This window comes from Ursus maritimus, unplaced genomic scaffold, assembly GCF_017311325.1.
Source record: "Ursus maritimus isolate PB19 unplaced genomic scaffold, ASM1731132v1 scaffold_15, whole genome shotgun sequence".
Taxonomy (NCBI): Eukaryota; Metazoa; Chordata; class Mammalia; order Carnivora; family Ursidae; genus Ursus; species Ursus maritimus.
Window position 1 is genome coordinate 58761612 of NW_024423897.1, and position 17922 is coordinate 58779533.

Here is a 17922-nt window from a genome sequence, read left to right on the forward strand (position 1 = left end):
GCTAGAAGGCCTCAATCCTGACAGGAGGCTTTAGTCACCTTGAGCTGTCCTGGCTGCTGACGTACTCATTTGGGGGAGGCAGATAGATCACTACCGGCAAAGTCACAGGTCTGAAGCCCAGTGTGAGCTGCCTTTCAGGGTCAGGGCCAAGGCTGCGTGGCTCAGAGAGGGCCTGGGCCTGGCTGAGGGAGGCCAGCCTCCAGGGGAGTAGATAGGGAGCCTGCTGGACCCTGCGATCAAGAAATGCAGGAATGGACGGTCTTCAAGATCTCAAAGATGGCTTATGTCAGGGGGCAGGATTTCAGGTGTCTCTTCCCCGTTCTTCGTTATATTTTTTCCTGTATTGTTTTAATTATTTACAATGAGTACCTGTAATTTGGGTATTCAGGAAAAAAGAAGCCATTTTCCTCGCGGGCATAAGCTACTCTTTCCAAGCACTGCCTGTTTTGTTTCCCTTTAAACCAGTTTAAGCTCAATTAGCTGTCCGCACTCATTATTCTGATTTTATGGACAAGAACGAAGGCTCAGAGGCTAGGGGATTTGTCCAGCGACAGTGGAGGCAGAATGAGGTCTCGCAGGTCCCGACCGCTGGCTCTTGGTGGCCCTCAGAGCAGGCAGGGCGGTCCTGAGGACTAACACCTGGAGGATCCCACTCACCTGGGCGGCTCAGGGCTGCTGGGCGGGGCCGAGATGACGTTCGCCCCACCCTGCCCCGCCCCAACCCGGCCCGGCCTTGAGCTCAAGCCCCGCCCCCGCACGCTTGTCCAGGGTCCGGACCGCGCCCCCAAAGGCCCACCCCGCCCAGCGTCTAGACCCCGCCCCCGCCTGCCCCTGGCCCCTCCTCCTGCCGCCAAAGGAAACGGAAGTGGCTGCGGGCCCTGGCGGAAGCAGGAAGCGGCAGAGTGGGACCACACGCGGGGTGGTGTTTGCTGCAGGGCCATGGCGGAGAAGTTCGACCACCTGGAGGAGCACCTGGAGAAGTTCGTGGAGAACATCCGGCAGCTCGGTATCATTGTCAGTGACTTCCAGCCCAGCAGCCAGGCCGGGCTCAACCAGAAGCTGTGAGTGGCGGCCAGAATCCGTCGGCGTCTGCCGGGAGCCGGGGCCGGGAGCCGGGCGGGGAGCCGGGCCGGGGAGCAGGGGGTGGGGGCAGTGGGGAGCCGAGCCAAGCCAGGGGCCGGGAGTCGGGGAGCCGGGGGCTGGGGGTGGGGAACCGGGGCCAGAGCCAGGGAGCCGGGGGGAGGGGTGAGATGGGGTTGGGAGCCCAGCTGTGGAGGGCGGATCCGGGGCCTGGCCTAGAGCTGCGCCTCTCCGCCGCGCTCCTCTGGGCCGGGGCTCCGACCCCCCCAGGCTGCTCGCCGACGGGCGGGCGGCCCCTCTTCCTCCGGCTTTGCTTTGCTGGGATTTTTTCTTGAGGGCCCATTTGGAGACGTTGTCGTGGTCAAACAGTGCAGCTTCTAGGCCTGATAATCAAAGCCCGCCCTCACGCGCACTTGACTCCCTCCCAGAGATTTCCCCTGGGCCCTTCTGGGGAGTTCAGTCCCTGTCTCCAGAGAAGACGCAGACTTCACGTGGAGTGCACTAAACTGTGCCCCAGAGGGAGAAGGTTGTGACGCTACCTGCTGAGGAGGCCTGGATGTGGAGGAATTGGAAGGGGGATGGTGGTGAGAAAGGGTGCTGACCGTTTAGTAACTTTTTTGGCAGCCGTCCTGTGCTGGCCTTGGTGCTAGGCCCTGGGATGGACAAGAGGCAAATACACACAGAATGAATGCTCTGGAGAAGGTCTCCTAGCTTTATAGTGGGTACAGATATCAAACATAATTGCAACCCAGCGTTAGAAACCTAGAGCTGGGGGTCTAGGCTGGTGATCTCCTTAGGTTCCAGAGGGGAGCTGAAATTAAACCAGGCAGGGATGGCTTTCCTCCTGTGAGACTTGAAGAATGGGTTAAGTGGGAGTCCACTGCCCCATGTGTTCCTTGACACTGCACACAAAACCAGGTACACATCAGGATAATTGTTTTTGAGAGAAGATTGATATTTTTCATCAGATTCTCAGAAGGTTTGGTTTCTGTCCCTCAATATTGGCAGTTTCTACGTTAGAAAGAAAATCCGATATCTGAGGGTATTCTCTAACCCCAAAGCTTTTCTAGGAATTCTGTAGCTAACCAAAGAGCTACTCGCCTTGTTTGTGTATGGAACTTGTGTGGACCTCTCGTTGGCCAGCTGGGTGGTGTTCCTATCCTGCTGTCATCTGAATTAACCACATGCCCCATTTTTGCTTTTTCCCTCAGGAATTTTATCGTTACTGGCTTACAGGATATTGATAAGTGCAGGCAGCAGCTTCATGACATCACTGTGCCTTTAGAAGTTTTTGAGTAAGTATCGTTCTTGATACTCATTTGAGTATAGTTCTTGTTTTATTGTGTTGTAATGACTCTTTAACCACGGGGATAAACCAGTGAAGAAAACAGACAAAAACACCTGCTCTCAGGGAACTTATGTTTTAATAAGATTAAAAATTAAGGAAAAAGTCTCCATATTGTATTGTTGAAAAGTTATATGTGTGAGTAAAGGTTATTAAATATGTGAAAAACAACATAGGCTCTCAAAGTCCTGCTTAGACAAAACGGAGCCATATCACTTTCTTTTTTTCTTGAGAGGTAGAAAGTCTTATGTGGGCTCTATCATAAATAAATTAAAAAAAATCCAGGTAGAAACAGCTTGAGAAGTAATGGTGGGGTGTCTTCCAGACTGCCCTGGGAGTGCTAATTCTAGGAGGTGGTAAATATCTGCTCTGTTGGAGGGGCAGAAAAGCGGGGGGCTTCTTAGGCCAAGTAAATTTGGGAAGGCTGGTCCCTGTTTTCTGCGGGAGAGTGGTGTGTGCCTCTCACAGTTGTGGCCAAGAGAACACCTCTGGGAAATAAACTTTTCAGGTTGGTTTGATTCAGGTTTTATCACACTGATTTCACGGGTGAAGGAACTGGTAAGTAATCGCAATGGGCTGTTTGGCTACTAAGTGTCAGAGCTAAGACTGAAATTCTGGACTTGTCCTTCCTTGGCCAGCCCTGATTTCTCTGTACCAAGCAGCCTCCCTCCCTCCCTCTCTCTCTCTCCAGAGGTGGAGCCAGCTTGGAATGGCAAGAATATGCTAGTCTTTTTTTGCCTTAAAACCATAAATGTAAATTACCAGATTTCCTGGAACAGTAAAGGGAAAGATGACCCTCTTATATCGCAGAGGGTCAGAGATCTGAGTCCTAGTTACAGCACAGCTCAGCAGCTGCCCACCCCCCACCCCCTCCACGCAGGACACATGGCTGCACTCTTCCCGGCCTTGGCTCTGGCCTCACCTGCCGGTCATGGTGTTTCGTGTTCTCAGCACGTTCTGTCCACCCACCGAGCTCTCTGGGTGCAGGTGGGAGTGAAGGTCTTGTGTGTGTGGTACAGCTCTGAACTCCTGGATAGTGGCCACCTGCCCGAGAAGTGCGTGCAGCTGGAGGCTGCTTCGCCTTTCTTGCGATGTCCTCAGTAGCGCTGCTGTGGTCTTGAACGTATGGGACGGATGTAATGACAGATGTCAGGTGACTCTCTGAAGGGCAAGTGAGGGAAAGGGGGTTGGGGAAAGATTGCTTAGGGGCAGCCAGTGGTGAAGACTTGGCCACCAAAGCCACAGCCACAGCCGGTGAGCAGAAGGGATGGTCGAGATTCATCTGGGCGGTAGGGGACTGAGCTGGCCTCTGAGCTCTGATAAGCTGCAGATGCAAACTCTCCGTCGATGTGCATGATGCAGGAGCAGTTTCCAGGTCCTCAGTGCCCTTTTCATTCAGCACAGACTTTCGGACACATTGTAGCAATGATAAAGCTAAACTTCGGCCTTCTGTCCAGGACTTGGAGTTGATGTGTTGGCACAGTGGCACTCAGCCCTTGGGCCTTAGAAAAAAGAGCCCCGTCCGAATGCTGTTGCTGTTGAGATGGTTATTTGTTTAGGACACTCGAGCCTGTGGGGTGTTTTCTTCAGAAGTGGATGTATTTTGTTTAGAATGAAACATGATTTTGCTTCTTTCATTCCATCATTTCACAAACATTGCAATAAACTGGAATTTCTAGAACGTGTGATTTACTGATTTTTTTATCTGTCATAATTAAAGACCAGGTTTTATGCCATTAACAGTAACTTAACAGTGTTTTTGATCTGAAGTGACAATTTTCTTTCCGTAAATTAGACTTTGGTGGTGGTGATTTCTTTTTCTTTGTAATGAATAATTCAGTTCAGCTGAAGGATATGACGTTCTGTAAGGTGCAGAAGCAGGTGGGTGGCCAACGTGGTAAATGCGGGTGTTCATCTAGGCAGTATGCTTGATGAAGTCTGTGGGATAACAGAGACCTTTTGGGGACAGGTGTCAAAAATTTCAAGAACAGTTTTATAGTTTAGAAATAAGTGGAGAGAATCTCTGTTAAGTTCATGTTACTTGGGTGTATTTAGGAAAGTAGGATACCAAGGCCCCCAACCCCAAAAATGGGTGGACCGGTTTGTAAATAATCTTGGGGGGGCAGGGCTGGGGCTGTCCTGCCTGCAGCTTCCCGCCCCCTCCAGCAGGCCCGAGGCTTCTCAATGGAGGGTTCCCCCAGGGACCAATGGGGTACACCTGGAGTGGAGGCTGTGTCTTGGCCGGCTCACTGCTGTTTCTCAGCCTGAAACCCTGGCCCACGTTAGTTCTCTCCTGTCAAAAGCTGCCTGACCTTACAGGTTATTGTGAGGATTGGGGTATACTGGCTTTGAAACCTTTTGAAAATCACAAATGCTGAAACTGTAAAGTGGTAGGGCCACAAAGATTGCTTGGTTTATAAGTGACCATTCCGTGATTTCCTGAGTTACTCACATTATTAGAAGTAATATGAAGTCAAATCATCTGTACTTGCATAAGTGAAAGAATCCTAATTCACTTGGTTCCTGGACGCAGTTTCATCTAAACAAGGCCATGCGCAGTTATACAGAGCTAACTATTTCTTTCTTCATCAGAAAACTTTGAGAATAAGTATTAGCCATGAGAATGTTAATTGAGATGTTTCATGTTTCCAGATATATAGATCAAGGACGAAACCCCCAGCTCTACACCAAAGAGTGCCTGGAGAGGGCTCTGGCCAAAAATGAACAAGTCAAAGGCAAGATCGACACAATGAAGGTAAGGCTCTTAGAAGCAGAAAATAAGGTCAGAACGTAAAGAAATACTTAGAGAGCAAATTTGGCTGATAGACCGTGTCGCTCGTCTCCATACTTGGTAAAACGTGAACTGTTTGACACGGTCACACGGCTGAGCTGTCTGTGTGTAACGGGCAATAAATGAGGTCGGCTTTCAGGGAGCCTTGTGGGGGCAAACACAGGGTAGCGCAGTGGTAGCCTTACTTGGAGGGAAGTGCCTCATGTGTGTGATTGTTGGTTGGCGCTGGCTAACTTCATGCTTGTGAGACTTTCATATCTTGTGTTTGCGCTTTGATGCTTTTCGCTTCCTTCATCAGGCCACTTCCTGGAGTTCTGGGTCCAGCATTTAGAGCATTCCCTTCTGTTTGTCCAGTGCTTGTCTCTTGCGCCTAAGTCCAGACCCCTTCGGACCCTGTCCCCCATTCTGCAGTTTTCCAGAGAACTTCCTCTGTGTGTTTCTTTGCTTTAATGAGAACTAGAAAACTCCATGTATCGTGATTGTGACATATGTAGGGTTTTGGTTTTGTTTTTTTTCTTAAATGGACTGCGCTATGGTTCAGATTGGGGTCTGTGTGTGTGGTTTTTCCTTTGATTGGTTGGTGCCATCCCTGTAGTGGCCCCGCGTATGTTGACCTTGCACTGCACGCCCTTCTGCCTCCCTGGCCTGGTCTCTGCTGCAAGGGATCCCCCACACCCCCTCCTTCCTTTCGTTCTCACGCAGCCTCCTCTGTGTGGAACTCTGGCATGTTCTCTGCCTTTGGGCTCAGCGTGTGTCGTTGAGAGGCCTTGCAGAATAGCCTTTCCTAAATCCTGATGAGGATGCCCCCTCCTCTTTCCTTTGTTTTGGGTCGTTATGGCAACATAGGCTCCAGGACCTCGGGCCATGACTGTAGTGTTCTCGTGGATTCCCTGCACCCACAGAGCGCCTCGACAGTGTCTGAGGTGTGTAGGGACGGGTGTGCAGGGACGGCCGTGCGCTGACCTCCAGGCTCTGGGGACTCTGGCCCAGTGGGGGGAATGAGCAGAGAGGCGCTGTCAGGGTGACAGTGACGTGTCTGTCACAGGCTGCCGTGGGGTCGTGGGCCTTCCATCGCCCCCAGGTGATCCGTACTGATGCTCCGTAGCAGGCCTTCAGGTGGTGGTGCCGTGGTTGTCAGTGGGGTGCCCGCAGCTTCCTTTCTGGTTGGTCACTTTGGGACCGAGTTGCTGTTGAGCTCAGCGTCGCCCTGGGGACAGGATGACGCCTTGATCGATCCCAGGCTGTGACTGTACCGTTGTGCAAGTGAGAAGACATCCCTCCGCACAGGCCCTGGGCCCTGTGCATGGGCTCCCCATGCTGCCTGCTGGGGTGCGGGGGCGCCTGCTGGCAGTGACACACGGGGACGGTTGCCTTCAGCGGGCATCTGTTGCGCTCACTGGCAGTCTGCGTCACCTGGGATCTGTGCAGGTCTCCTGGCGCAGTTCTGTGGCCTTCGTTGGCCCAATGGACCCCGTATTTAAACTTCAGAAAATTGCAGCTTACACGTTGGTTGTATGTGGAAGTGCTGTGTCCCTGGAGGATGTCTTCTTACGTGCCGCGTCTTCGTTCTTGTCTGTAGTGCTGCTTTTCAGGATGACTTAGTCGAAGAGGTTTTGAGATGCTGGCAGATACTTAGCTGCTCTTAAGATCGGATTCAACACACGTTATGCTGATAAGTAGGATCAAGAAGTCGCAGCATTTGATGTAGACAGGTTTCCAGGTGCTCTGAAAGCTTTGATCAAGCTGTTTGCACACAGTGAGTTTGATGTGGTTTGAGTTAATAATTGCTTAATTAAATATTACTTGAAGATTCCTTTTATATGTGTTGTCTGCAGAAGTCATTTCCAGCTGCGTGGCTGGCACCTTACGAGAGGGGCTTTCTCTGTTTGGAGGATTTATTTTGTGTTGGACTGAGCATTCCTCTTTCACATAGTTCGTGACGTAGCTCCGACGCAGTTCCAGGCTCGGAGGTGTTTGTCGGCAGCCGCTGTCCTCAGTGTTGCCTCGTGGAGATGAGCCGGCTGTGTGGGAATGGCAGCTTGCGTGGAGGGAAAGAACACTCTCCCCTGCGTGTGAGGCTTTTGGGGGTGGGGAGTGTCTTTCACTTGAGTGATGGGTCACAAACAAAGATATCTTGATGTTGTATGTTTTTCTTCTCAGAAATTTAAAAGTCTGTTGATTCAAGAACTTTCTAAAGTATTTCCTGAAGACATGGCTAAGTATCGAAGCATCCGAGGGGAGGACCACCCCCCTTCCTAACTTCATCGTCCTGCTGCCCGAAAACCCTCCTGGTCTAGTGTGAGTCGCCGTGACCTTCAGGCAGGCTGTGACTGACAGTGGCACCAACGTCCTCCAGCCGCCCTGTCCTTGTTCTTGGCCTTGGGGGACGGCGGGGCGGGGCCGGGAGGGCTTGCAGAGCTGTGCCCGGCTGCCCCTCTGTCCCTGATGTGCGTCTGTTCGTTCGCAAGTTCTCCAATGGCCGGGAGCACACGTCTTTGAGTGCGATGCATTTGATTCTCTCTGGCGGAGTAGTCTTGGGAATATTAACTATGCTGGGTAGATTCAGTTTTTAAAGATTCCTAAAGGTTTTGTTTTTATGTACGGTTTCTTTTCCATTTTATTATGGTGTCAAAAAAAGCTAAAAAAAGGAGAAAATTGGCTTCATCTGAGAAATGCTTTAAGTTGGTGTTTTATATTTTCAAGGACAGTGCAGAAAGGATGTGTTCAATGTAACTGTTTACACGGATCTCAATTAGACATAGCGTATAATAAAGCCTTTAAGTATTTATATGATTTATTCCATGTCATTATTTTTATAACATTTTATAGTACAGTGCAGCATATTTTGTAAAGAGTCAATTATTACTTCCCCAAAGTGTGAATAATATTCATAAAATTTGTTCGCTAGGCATTTAGGCGGAACTCCGGTTCCCCCACAGCCGGTCTCCTGGAGGGCGGGACTAAAGAAGGCAGATGCGTGGACTCTAGGGACACTCCCCCCAGGGCTGTGCATTCCCGCAGGGGATGCATACATCCCATGGGTCAGCTGCATGCTCTGTCTAGGCCCGTCCTGGTGGCCCTGGGAGCCGTGTTCCTGGTAAACTCGGGACGAGGCTGGCTGTGATCCCGGCTGTGCTCTGAGTCACAGGCCTACAGCAGCATTTCTCAAGACTGACCTGTAGGCCACCTACATCCAGGTGACCTGGACTTGTTTATTAGAAAGTGGGTCCTGCTCAGTCGGTTAAGCATCGGATTCTGATTTCAGCTCAGGTTGTGATCTCAGCCCTGTGTTGGGTTCCATGCTCAGCGCGTGCTCTCTCTCAGAAAAAGAAAGAGATTGGGTCTGATGGAACCAGGAAGCTTTAGGCTGGGGCCTGGGAACCTGCATTATCAGTTTGCACCCCGGCCCTGTCTAGATCCGAGCCCCACCGCGCTGAGGGCTCTGACCACCCCCTCCCACCCGTGTGTGGTATAAGGGTGTAGCATGGTGTGGGCTCCAGTGGGCTGTGTCCGTGAGTGGGGGTAGTCAGGGGGTCAGAGCCCACCTTTCACCATCCCTTCACTGACCCCCTTCTGGAATTGGGGGTGCTTGGGCATGCCATTGCTCCCCAAGGCAGTCTTGCCCAGAGTCAGGGGCCAGGCTCTTCAGGAAGCTGGTACTGCTTGGTTAGTAGTTTGATTCTCTGAAAGTACACCAGGAAAGCAGTCCCACCGTGAGGACAGGTCTTCTAGATAAGGGGTGCTCCCAGTCCGGGAGGTCCTGGAGCCCGCAGCCCCTCTCCTGCATTGGTTTTCCTGCCTCCGGCCACCCTGACTGGTAGCTGCTGCACGAGGGCCAGGGGGTGTGGCTCACAGAGCACTTCCCAAACCCCGTCCCCATGAGTCACTTAGTCCATCCTCATCACAGTCCCCTGAACTGTGGATTTCAGAGCCAGCAACTGGGTCGCGGGGAGGCTGTCGAGAAGGCCTGGGTGAACCGCTGCTCCGCTGCCGCTGAGACACCTAGTAGTCAGGTGCCCTGGACCGTCGGTGTCCGTCGTAGAGCACGGTGCCGTGACTCCCGGGCGGGCCTCCCGAATGGTCATCTCTCTGCCTCCTTGAGAGGTGTGTCTCCGTTCCCTCCGCGGTGGTGCCTGGTGCATCCAGAGGCGTTGGAGTTCCCACCCCTGGCTCGGAGGCTCACAGGATGTAGCTGGTGGTGGGGCGCTGTTCCGCGTAGGCTGGGCCTAGGAAGCATTGTGGCCTTGGGCCGTTTAATACGGATGTCGGAACCTTGGGAAGACTGGGTCACCATCAATGAGGGGGGCAGTACACCACCCCACAGCCTGGTGGTCCTGCTGCTCCGGGCCCCTCGGGGGCAGGTCACTGGATCGTTCACCAGTCTCCTTTTTGGGAGCGTCTTTCCTGTTTGTGTGTGGGGGCGGACTGCCTGGGAAGCCTTAACTCTCTTGTGTACATGTGACACTACCAGCACTGTGGCGGGTCCCCAGAGTGCATCGGCTGGTGGGGATGCTGTGACGTTATGTTGCCGCGTCCCTAGGTTCATGGCTGGGTCTCCGGTTGGCACCGCCGGCGCTGTGCTCCTCCCGGGTGCCAGGCGCTTCCAGGTCCTCTTCAGGCTACTGGGCAGTCTCCTCCCTCAGAACTGCCATCTGTTACTTTCACGAGTTCAGAGAAGCATTGAAGGCTCTGCGGGCAGCCTACTGCAAACTCACGATGGAGATGTGACCTTGATCTCACTCCCACAGTCTCCTGGACTTCTCCACTGGAAGGTCCAAGACTCCACCTCGGACTCGGGATGCACCCACCTGAACTCACTGTCCCGTGGCCTTCGGCTGCTCTCAAGGGCTTCAGTTGAGTTAAAACAATAATCAGCGGACTCCTGATGCAGCATTAACACTTCTGTGATTGCCTTTCCTCTATGTCGTGCCTACCTGTGGATTCCCCACTGCCGATTGCCAGTTTCTTCTTCGGTTTTAAGCTCTTCCCAAAGCAGACCAACCAACCCAAAAACGCGATCACTGGTGATGGTGCCTACCTGTATCTCTGTATGTCCATGAGGCTGGCCCTGGTTCACGTGTGGGACCTGGGGTTTAAACCCCCGTTCTGGTCACCTATGCTGCCTCTGTGGTTAAGAAAACAAAGCAAAACCAAACTTAAGCCCTCCTTTATGCAGAAATAGAAAGTCCTTCGTCTTTTCTGGTGCACAGCTTGCCCTTGGACATGGCGGTTGGGTTCCAGACCACTGCAGGAAAGCCAGTACTGCAATAAAGCGAGTCAAATAAGTTTCTTGGTTTCCCGGTGCATATAAGTTATGTTTACACTGTACTGTAGTTTATTAAGTGTGCAATAGCATTCTGTCTAAAAAAAAACCCGACGTACAGACAGTGAAAAGATCATTGCTAAAACATGCTGACCATCATCTGAGCTTCCAGCAAGTCATAATCACCGATCTCCGATCTCTGTAACAAACAGAATAATAAGGGTGCTTGGAGTGGAAAGGGCTGTCTGAGCGCTTGTCCCCGCTCCAGCGTGCCTGCTGCTCCCGGGAGCTCTCTCTGGCTGCCGGAACAAAGTGCCACACACTGGCTGGCTTGAACCAATGGGAATTTAGCTGACGGCTCGGGAGACCAGAAATGAAGCTGTTGGCTGGGCCGCACACTCTTGGGAGGCTCGGGAGGGTCCTTCTGCCTCCTCCAGGTTCTGCTGGCTCCAGGTCTTCTGTGGGGCCGCCTCCCTCTGGTCTCGGCCTGTCTTCATGTGGTTTTCTGTTCTCCATGTGTCTTTATACTGTGTCTCTCACCATGATGGTTATTGGCGGACTTAGGGCCCCCCTTGACCATCCAGGATGATCTCATCTAGAGAATCTCAACTGCATCTGCAAAGACTCTTTAGAAAGAAGGTGATAGTCACAGGGTCTGCATGGACACAGCTTTTGGGGAGCCACTACTCCCCCACCAATGTGCCCTTTTTGGCAGGTTCGGCTGTCCAGTGTCCAAACTTTGCTGCTGGGGGGGGCTACCATGTCTGTACCCCCCAGATCAGCGCAGAGCCCAGCTGCTGCCCACGTGACTGAGCCCTTCTTCCCAGGGGACGCTGGCCATGAGTTGAGAGTTTAAGACCAAGGGCTGGTGAGGACAGTGAAGCTGTGTGTGTCCGGCTAGAGGTAGAATGCTATTTATCGTCTTCCCTCTCCCGTAAGATCCTTTTCTATTTTTTGAAAGAAAAACATGATGCAAAAAAGAAAGAAAAAAGACACAGGCCTTCTGGTTTGGTGAAAAGGAAGAAGCATCGTGGGTGACAGTGGAAGTTATGAAGCTGAAGGCTTAGACACACGCGCGCGCACACACGCACACACACACACATACAATCAACAACCTCATCGCTGCAGGTGTGCTGAGGCGAGGACAGCGAGAGAGGTGGCAGAGCTGGGCAGCTGGAGCCCAGCTGCAATGCTGGGGGAGTGTGGGGAGCATGGGGAGGGAGGTTCGCAGAGGGCCTTCGTGGCCTCCCTGGTGCTGCTGCATAGGCTCACGTCGGACGACGGAGCAAAGGAGGCGAGAAGTGACCAAAGCTGCACTTCCTTGTTTGGCTGCTGAGCCTCCCCACCATTCTCCTGAGCTTTGAGGACATGTCTTCTCTGGTGTCACATGACATGCAAGCTCCAGCTGATCATTTAACACGGTTAGTGGGTTCTTTTTTTGGTAAGTGTACTGTGAACACAAAGAAATGGGACACACATGTGCATTTCATTGTAACACACGTTGGCAGTACAGGCAGAGGACATTCTTACTTGAGGGCCATCTTTAGCTGCCAGTACGTATCTCACAGGGGCCGCACGCCTGCCTTGTGTGCGCATGTGCAGACCGCATCCTGCTCAGTGGTGTGGGAGGGGACAGCCGCCTGTGGTAGGGACCACGTGGGTCACAAGTGGACTGAACGGGGCAACAGCTCCGTCCTGAAGCTGAGTCCTACTCCAGGTGCTCTGGAGCAGCAGATGGGGCTGGCCAGGGTTGCTCCCGCTGCTGGGATGGAGGGGAATGTTCTAGACGGCTGTTTGGGAGGGGCATGAGCAGGCTTGCAGGTGCCAGCAGCAGCCCTCAGCTGCTGTCTGGAGGATGGCACCTGTCCTGGCTGTGGAAGAGCCAAGCAGATCGCGGGGACCTCAAGGAACCCCATGGGGTTGTCCCAGGCCCAGATCTGTAGCTCTGGATGGTGGCCTCGAAGTAATAGAGGGAGACAAAACAATGGGATTCCTGTCAATACAGCAACAGACGCACACAGACGGATGTACACGTATTTCTGTCGTGAGCGCTCTGTGTGTACACACACGTATGCATGCGCACACACGCATACGCGCTGAGTTGTGACCCCTCCTCATGCATGCGGCCTTGCTGCCCATGTGACTGTATTTCAAGATGGGCCTGAGAGGAGGTAGGTAAGTGAGGTCACGGGTGGGACCCCGAGCAAGTAGGATGGATGGCACCAGAGGAAGAAGAGGAGATGCCAGAGGGCTTGGTCTGTCCACACGCGCGCGCTAAAGAAAGTCCATGTGGGGACATGGGGAGGGAGGTGGCTGTCTACAACCTGAACAAGGACTCTTACCAGGACCCGACCTTGTAGCACCCCGATCGCCAACTTCCAGCCTCCAGAACTCTGAGGAATGGATACCGGTGTTGAGGCCGCCTGTCTGTGGTGCGGTGTTCACGACGGCCATGCCAGGACACACCTGTTTGCTCTGCTTGGGACGTGCTTGCTAATCAGTCGGCCGATAATGACCAGTCAATAAAGAGTCACGTACTTTTATAATTTCTCGGTTAATTTGATGCAGTCTGATTGCTAGTCTCGGTTCTCAGAGCAACTGTCTGATTATTTTGTCCATTACGCTCAGCTCATCTGCCTAGTGGGGCGCTTAGCCCTGGCCAGGGGAGGAGGAGGATGGGGGGAGAGGGAGGAGGATGAGGGCAGGAGGGGGAGGGTGGTTCTACGGCATCTCCATGGCAGGCAAGAACCTGCTTAGAGAAGCCAAGGCTCAGGTCCTTGTTATCTTCTTGGAACTCTTCCAGCCTAAACTCGCAATCCTGGACAGAAGGGAGACTGGCTGCAGCCTTGAGGTGGGGCACAGACCAGTGGGGGTCACAAGAGCCATCTTCTTGGCCATTTTTATGGGGGAGCCATGAGAATAATGAGGGTGGGAGGGGAGGCCAGCCTCACCCTGCAGCCGAATGAACACAGGCTGTGGAGACAAGCGATGTGCTGATGGGACATTTATTCCTGGCTTTATTTATAGTGTCGTCTGGTGCAGAAATCCAAAAGCAGCTAAGCAGGATAGGTGGGCCCATCCCCCACGTGTCCCGCGGCTGCTGGGGCTTTGCCGGAGCTCAGGCTTGCCGCACACGGCCCTTTGTTTTCCACTCTGTCCCTGTCTCTTGTTCTGCCCGGACTTTGTCAGTTGTCCTTGGGCTCCTGCCGTCAGATCCTGGGTGCTGTGACCCAGTGACATTCTGCAAGGCCTTTTAGTGCCTGTGTTCAAGACAAGCAGGATTGTGAGAATCTCTTTCTGGAGGGTTTTTCCACCTCTTTGTTTCTGTTGGGGCTTAGCCATCCCACCGGGCCAGGATTTCTTACAAGGATCCAGAAGCACTTACTTTTCCCACTATCTTTAACGTTTCAAAGGCTTTTAGGGGTGAGCCATCTTATATAGGATAATAACATCAATAATACTTTAAAATTTAAAAACAATTTTATATGATATATTTCATTTGATAATTTAAATATATATTGAAAATGATTATATATGTGTATATATGCATGTATATTTCATTACATTCATTTTTTTACAGATCAATTTGGTTACAATCATTATCCGCCTTTAGTGTTTCATGTGGGTGGATAGTGAATTAGGGAAGGTTCAACTAACAATAAGTAAAAAAAGATAGAGGTTAGATTTTCTGCTGTGACGAAGTGTCCACCCAGAACAGCTGTGGCTACTCCCAAGCATCAACCAGGCTCCACGCCGATTGCTTTTCTCTCCGCCACTTTTAGCAAGTGGTTTTGCCTTCACATCACAACATGGCTGCTGTCCCTCAGCTATAACATCTGCATTCCAGGCAGGGAGAACATAGAAGATGGGCAAAGGGTGATAGGCAGAAAGTCTTCTGTAGATGCTTTGCCATTTCCTTCTGGAAGGACTGTCTCCCATAGTGTCTTCTACCCACATCTCATTGGCCAGGATGTGGTCTCTTGGCCATCCCTAACTGCAAGGGAGGTGATATGAGCTAGATCTTAGCTTTCACAGCCTATGGAGCAAAGGCAGGACAGAGGGGAGGGGACTGGGAAAGGGAGCTGTCAGGTGACCCACAGGGCCTGTTCTGGCGCATTCGGGACAGAGACCTGGATTCCACATCCCCGGGGCTGATGTGGATTCTTTCCCGTAGAAACTTACTTGTAGGGGTAACTTAAGGCCAAACTTTAAATTTCATGTAAGTAAATTTAGATCCCAGATGCAGGGCTGTGAATTTTTCCAGTTTAGTTTACTTGGCAAATATGTGGGGTCTTTGGCATCAAGAGCCAAAGGTACAAAGCTACGTGATGCCCGCCTCTGTGGACGGCATGTGCAAGGAGACAGTCAGGACGCAGGGCCCTCCCCAGGCTCATGCTACAGCACTGCCAACAGAGACTGAGAGCAGAGGCGGAGCTTGTGACCCATGTCTCCTGGTGTCTGGGAGATGAGTGGTGTGAGCAGTGTCCCGACTGAGGTCCATGCCACAGCTCTGCCCCTGGCCTCACCGTGGTCCCTACTGTGTAGTCTCAAGTTAGCGGCTCCAAATGCTGCTGCAGCCCAGGTGCACCTGTTGGAAGGGAAAGCAGGGAGGGTGCTGGCTCCGGCCCTCTGAGGCCAGTCAGAGGATTCTTGGGTCCTGGGCTGCAAGAGCCTCCCACACTCAGTGGTTCTGAATGCTCCCTGCAGCCGTGTGGGGAGGAGGAGGGGAGCCAGGGCACAGCCGTCTGCCTCTTCAGAGCCTGCTGCCCACTGCATTCTCAGCTTCTCCCCTTCCTCTGCCATCATCCCTTCCTACCTTCCTTCTCCGTTGCTTTCCCGTCTGCAGGCTGGGCACTTCCAGGGTCTGTAGCCCTCGCGCCCCACCTTCTCCTCCTCCCCTCCCTCCCACCTTTCCCCTGGAGAAGGCCCTGAGCTCCTTCCAGACCCTCCCAGCTGCCCTGCCAGGGAGGGACTGAGCGTGAGATGTGCTCAGAATAAAGAAGAGACTGATGTCCTTGGCGCCTCTCTCTCTTTCCCGCTCTCTCCATGTCCTCCCCAGGCCATGCTGCAGGACCCTTAGGTTAACATGGCACTATATTAGGGGATGATGCATATATTTTAAGGCGCCCTCTGGGCAGCCTGTTCATGCCGTGGCATTTATTAATTTGCAAGTGTGCACAGACTGGAGCATCCACGTCCCAAAGGGATGCTAATGCAGTTGTCCACGGGTTTAATCAAAAGAAGCAGCTGGGGCTCCGGGTGAGGTTTAGTTATGAAATGAAGGCCCAGAGCAAAACAGAAGATGGGCCTTTTATGTAAACTGTTATCTGACCCCTTTAAGTTCGGGCTGTGAGTGAACATCGAATGCCCATCTTCAGGAGAGTATCATGCCCCATGGTGAATCCGATTGTGTTGCAGGAGCAGATGGAGCCCATTATTATTATTATTACTGATAACCATTTATTCACCATCGGCAACGTGCCACCAGAATGTCACTTGGCCCAGAGGGCGGCAGCCTTCCCATGTGCGTCTGGCGGGTCAAACAGTCTCGGTTTGCAGGGTTTTTCTTACTGCGAGTCTTGTTATGCTTCAGTAGTCTTGTTTGTATGAATGCTCCACAGCGGACGAAAGCAGACGCACACTTGGCGCCGTTATTTCCTATGCTCGTTTCCACACTGAAAATGCACGCAGTGCGATGCGTATGGTGCATTTCAGCCCCCGGCTGCCTCCTCATTAGAGATCTTCCAGCAAACCGGACATTCCCCATGCATATGTTCAAGTTTGGAGAAAGGCTGCAGCCAGCCAAGGGAAGCAGAGCGTGTGCCCCTTCTCACCTGCCAGACACCCGAGCCCAGGTTCCTGCTGCCCAGCAGGAGGTGTGCCAGGAAGGAGGGGCGGCGAGGCTGACCAACCCGGCCCCGGACTCCGTGTGGCTCGGAGCCCATGGTTAGAACAAGGTGAAGGACGGCTCTGTGTGCGCTTGGCTGGCTCATGCCAAGGTCAGATGGAGGTGAGTGCCAACCTCCGTTTCTGCTTTCAAGTAGTTTCACTCTTGGTGAATGGTCAGAAATAAAGTTTGCATCCCCGTCCAGGACAACATACCCAATGTTTCATAAAATAAAACCTGCTTTGGCCATACGTGTGAGTCTTGACCTGTCTCATCCTGTCCCTGTCCTCCTCCCCACTCCTTCCTTTATCCTTCTCTTCCCGGAAGTGATGGTGATCCACTAAACTGGGGTCACAGCCCACTGAGGGCTGCTGCCTGCTGGTGAGAAGTAACCCTGTGCTCCCGTGGTGCTCTTGGGATCAAAGGAGCCGTGTCGCTCTAAGCTACTGCAGTTTAAAACTGGCCAAATCTCACAGCTCTGTTATCATTTCTCTGTCCTTACCCATGTCCACCCCCACCGTCTGGCCTTCCTCCAGCCAGCTGGCCTCGGATGACCCATGGCCAGCGGCCCTGCACGGGCCTGACATGAAGGAGGCTGTGGGCTTGGAGGGCCACTCTTGGACCTTCTGGCTGCTAACCCCATGTGTGTAACGTCTGCGAGGGGTGGGCTGTAGATCAGACAGTCACCCATGGTGGAGGAGAAGAGATGTCAATGTGTGTAGAAACCTTCTTCCCAGGAAGGGCAAGGGGGAGGGACAGAAGGAAACTAACAAGGAGGAGGTATTGTCACAGCAGCACCGAGCGGGAGGCACTGCCATCCTCGCTTGCCCTTGGAAGTGAGTCCAGGAAGGCTGAATCCCCGGCCGAGGCCCCGGGCTGGCAGAACCCATTGTCTGCTGCTGCTGAGGCTCCGGCCATCTAGTACTTGCTCGTCAGGCGGTGGGTGAAGCCTCGGGCCACGGGGTAGCCCAGAAACAGGCCTGTGCTCGTCGCCTTGCCAAAGCGGAGTGGCCCACTGGGACCAAGGAGCCAGGAGAGGTCCTGGTTTCTTATGGTGGGAAGTAAGCAACACTGGTCTGTAAGCTCACACTTGTAAAGGGAAGACTGCCCTATCATGACTCCTCCTCTGAGCAGATGGCCGCCTGCCTCCAGAGCTGTCCTCTGAGGTGGGCAAGCCCAGTGCCTCATTGGGCCCCTGTCCACTCCGCACCCACTGCACACGTCTCCGACCCCAGTCTGGGGGCCACGGCGAATGCAGCACATGGCACCCCTCACTCAGGCGGAATAGGCTGAGGTCCAGGCAGACTGCAAGAAGAGCTCTGGGGTGGATGCAGAAAGGTTGTCTCCAAGATTGCATAAAGAGGTATTTTTAAAATCCACCCAGAGGTGAGCTATTCCAGCAGCAAGAAAGGAGAGTAAGGGAATGGGATGCAGGGGAGGGGCAGGGGAGGTGGGAGGCTGCTTCCTGTCCTGCACTAGGGTCTCATCAGAGGCAAGACCCTGCGCTTACGTTCCCAGGCTTCTGTGGGGTGAGAAACGTCAGACATGCTTCCGCC

General features: G+C 52.9%; 1 protein-coding gene across 8 annotated transcripts in view; it reads left to right on the forward strand.

The window, feature by feature from the left end:
• The first annotated feature begins 867 nt into the window (after nucleotides 1-867).
• The window catches only part of MED10 (mediator complex subunit 10), a 204924-nt gene continuing 187869 nt past the window's right edge, over nucleotides 868-17922 (forward strand). For 6 of the 8 annotated variants that reach the window (XM_040630566.1, XM_040630565.1, XM_040630563.1 and 3 more), the window contains exons 1-3: nucleotides 868-1061; nucleotides 2292-2375; nucleotides 5078-5180. In XM_040630566.1, the coding sequence (XP_040486500.1) occupies nucleotides 940-1061; nucleotides 2292-2375; nucleotides 5078-5180 (309 nt within the window). In that variant the 5' untranslated portion in view covers nucleotides 868-939. Of the gene's footprint in view, nucleotides 1062-2291; nucleotides 2376-5077; nucleotides 5181-7376; nucleotides 8005-9964; nucleotides 10502-17922 lie in introns of those variants that run through there. The other 2 variants (XM_040630567.1, XM_040630569.1) reach the window with 2 other exon arrangements.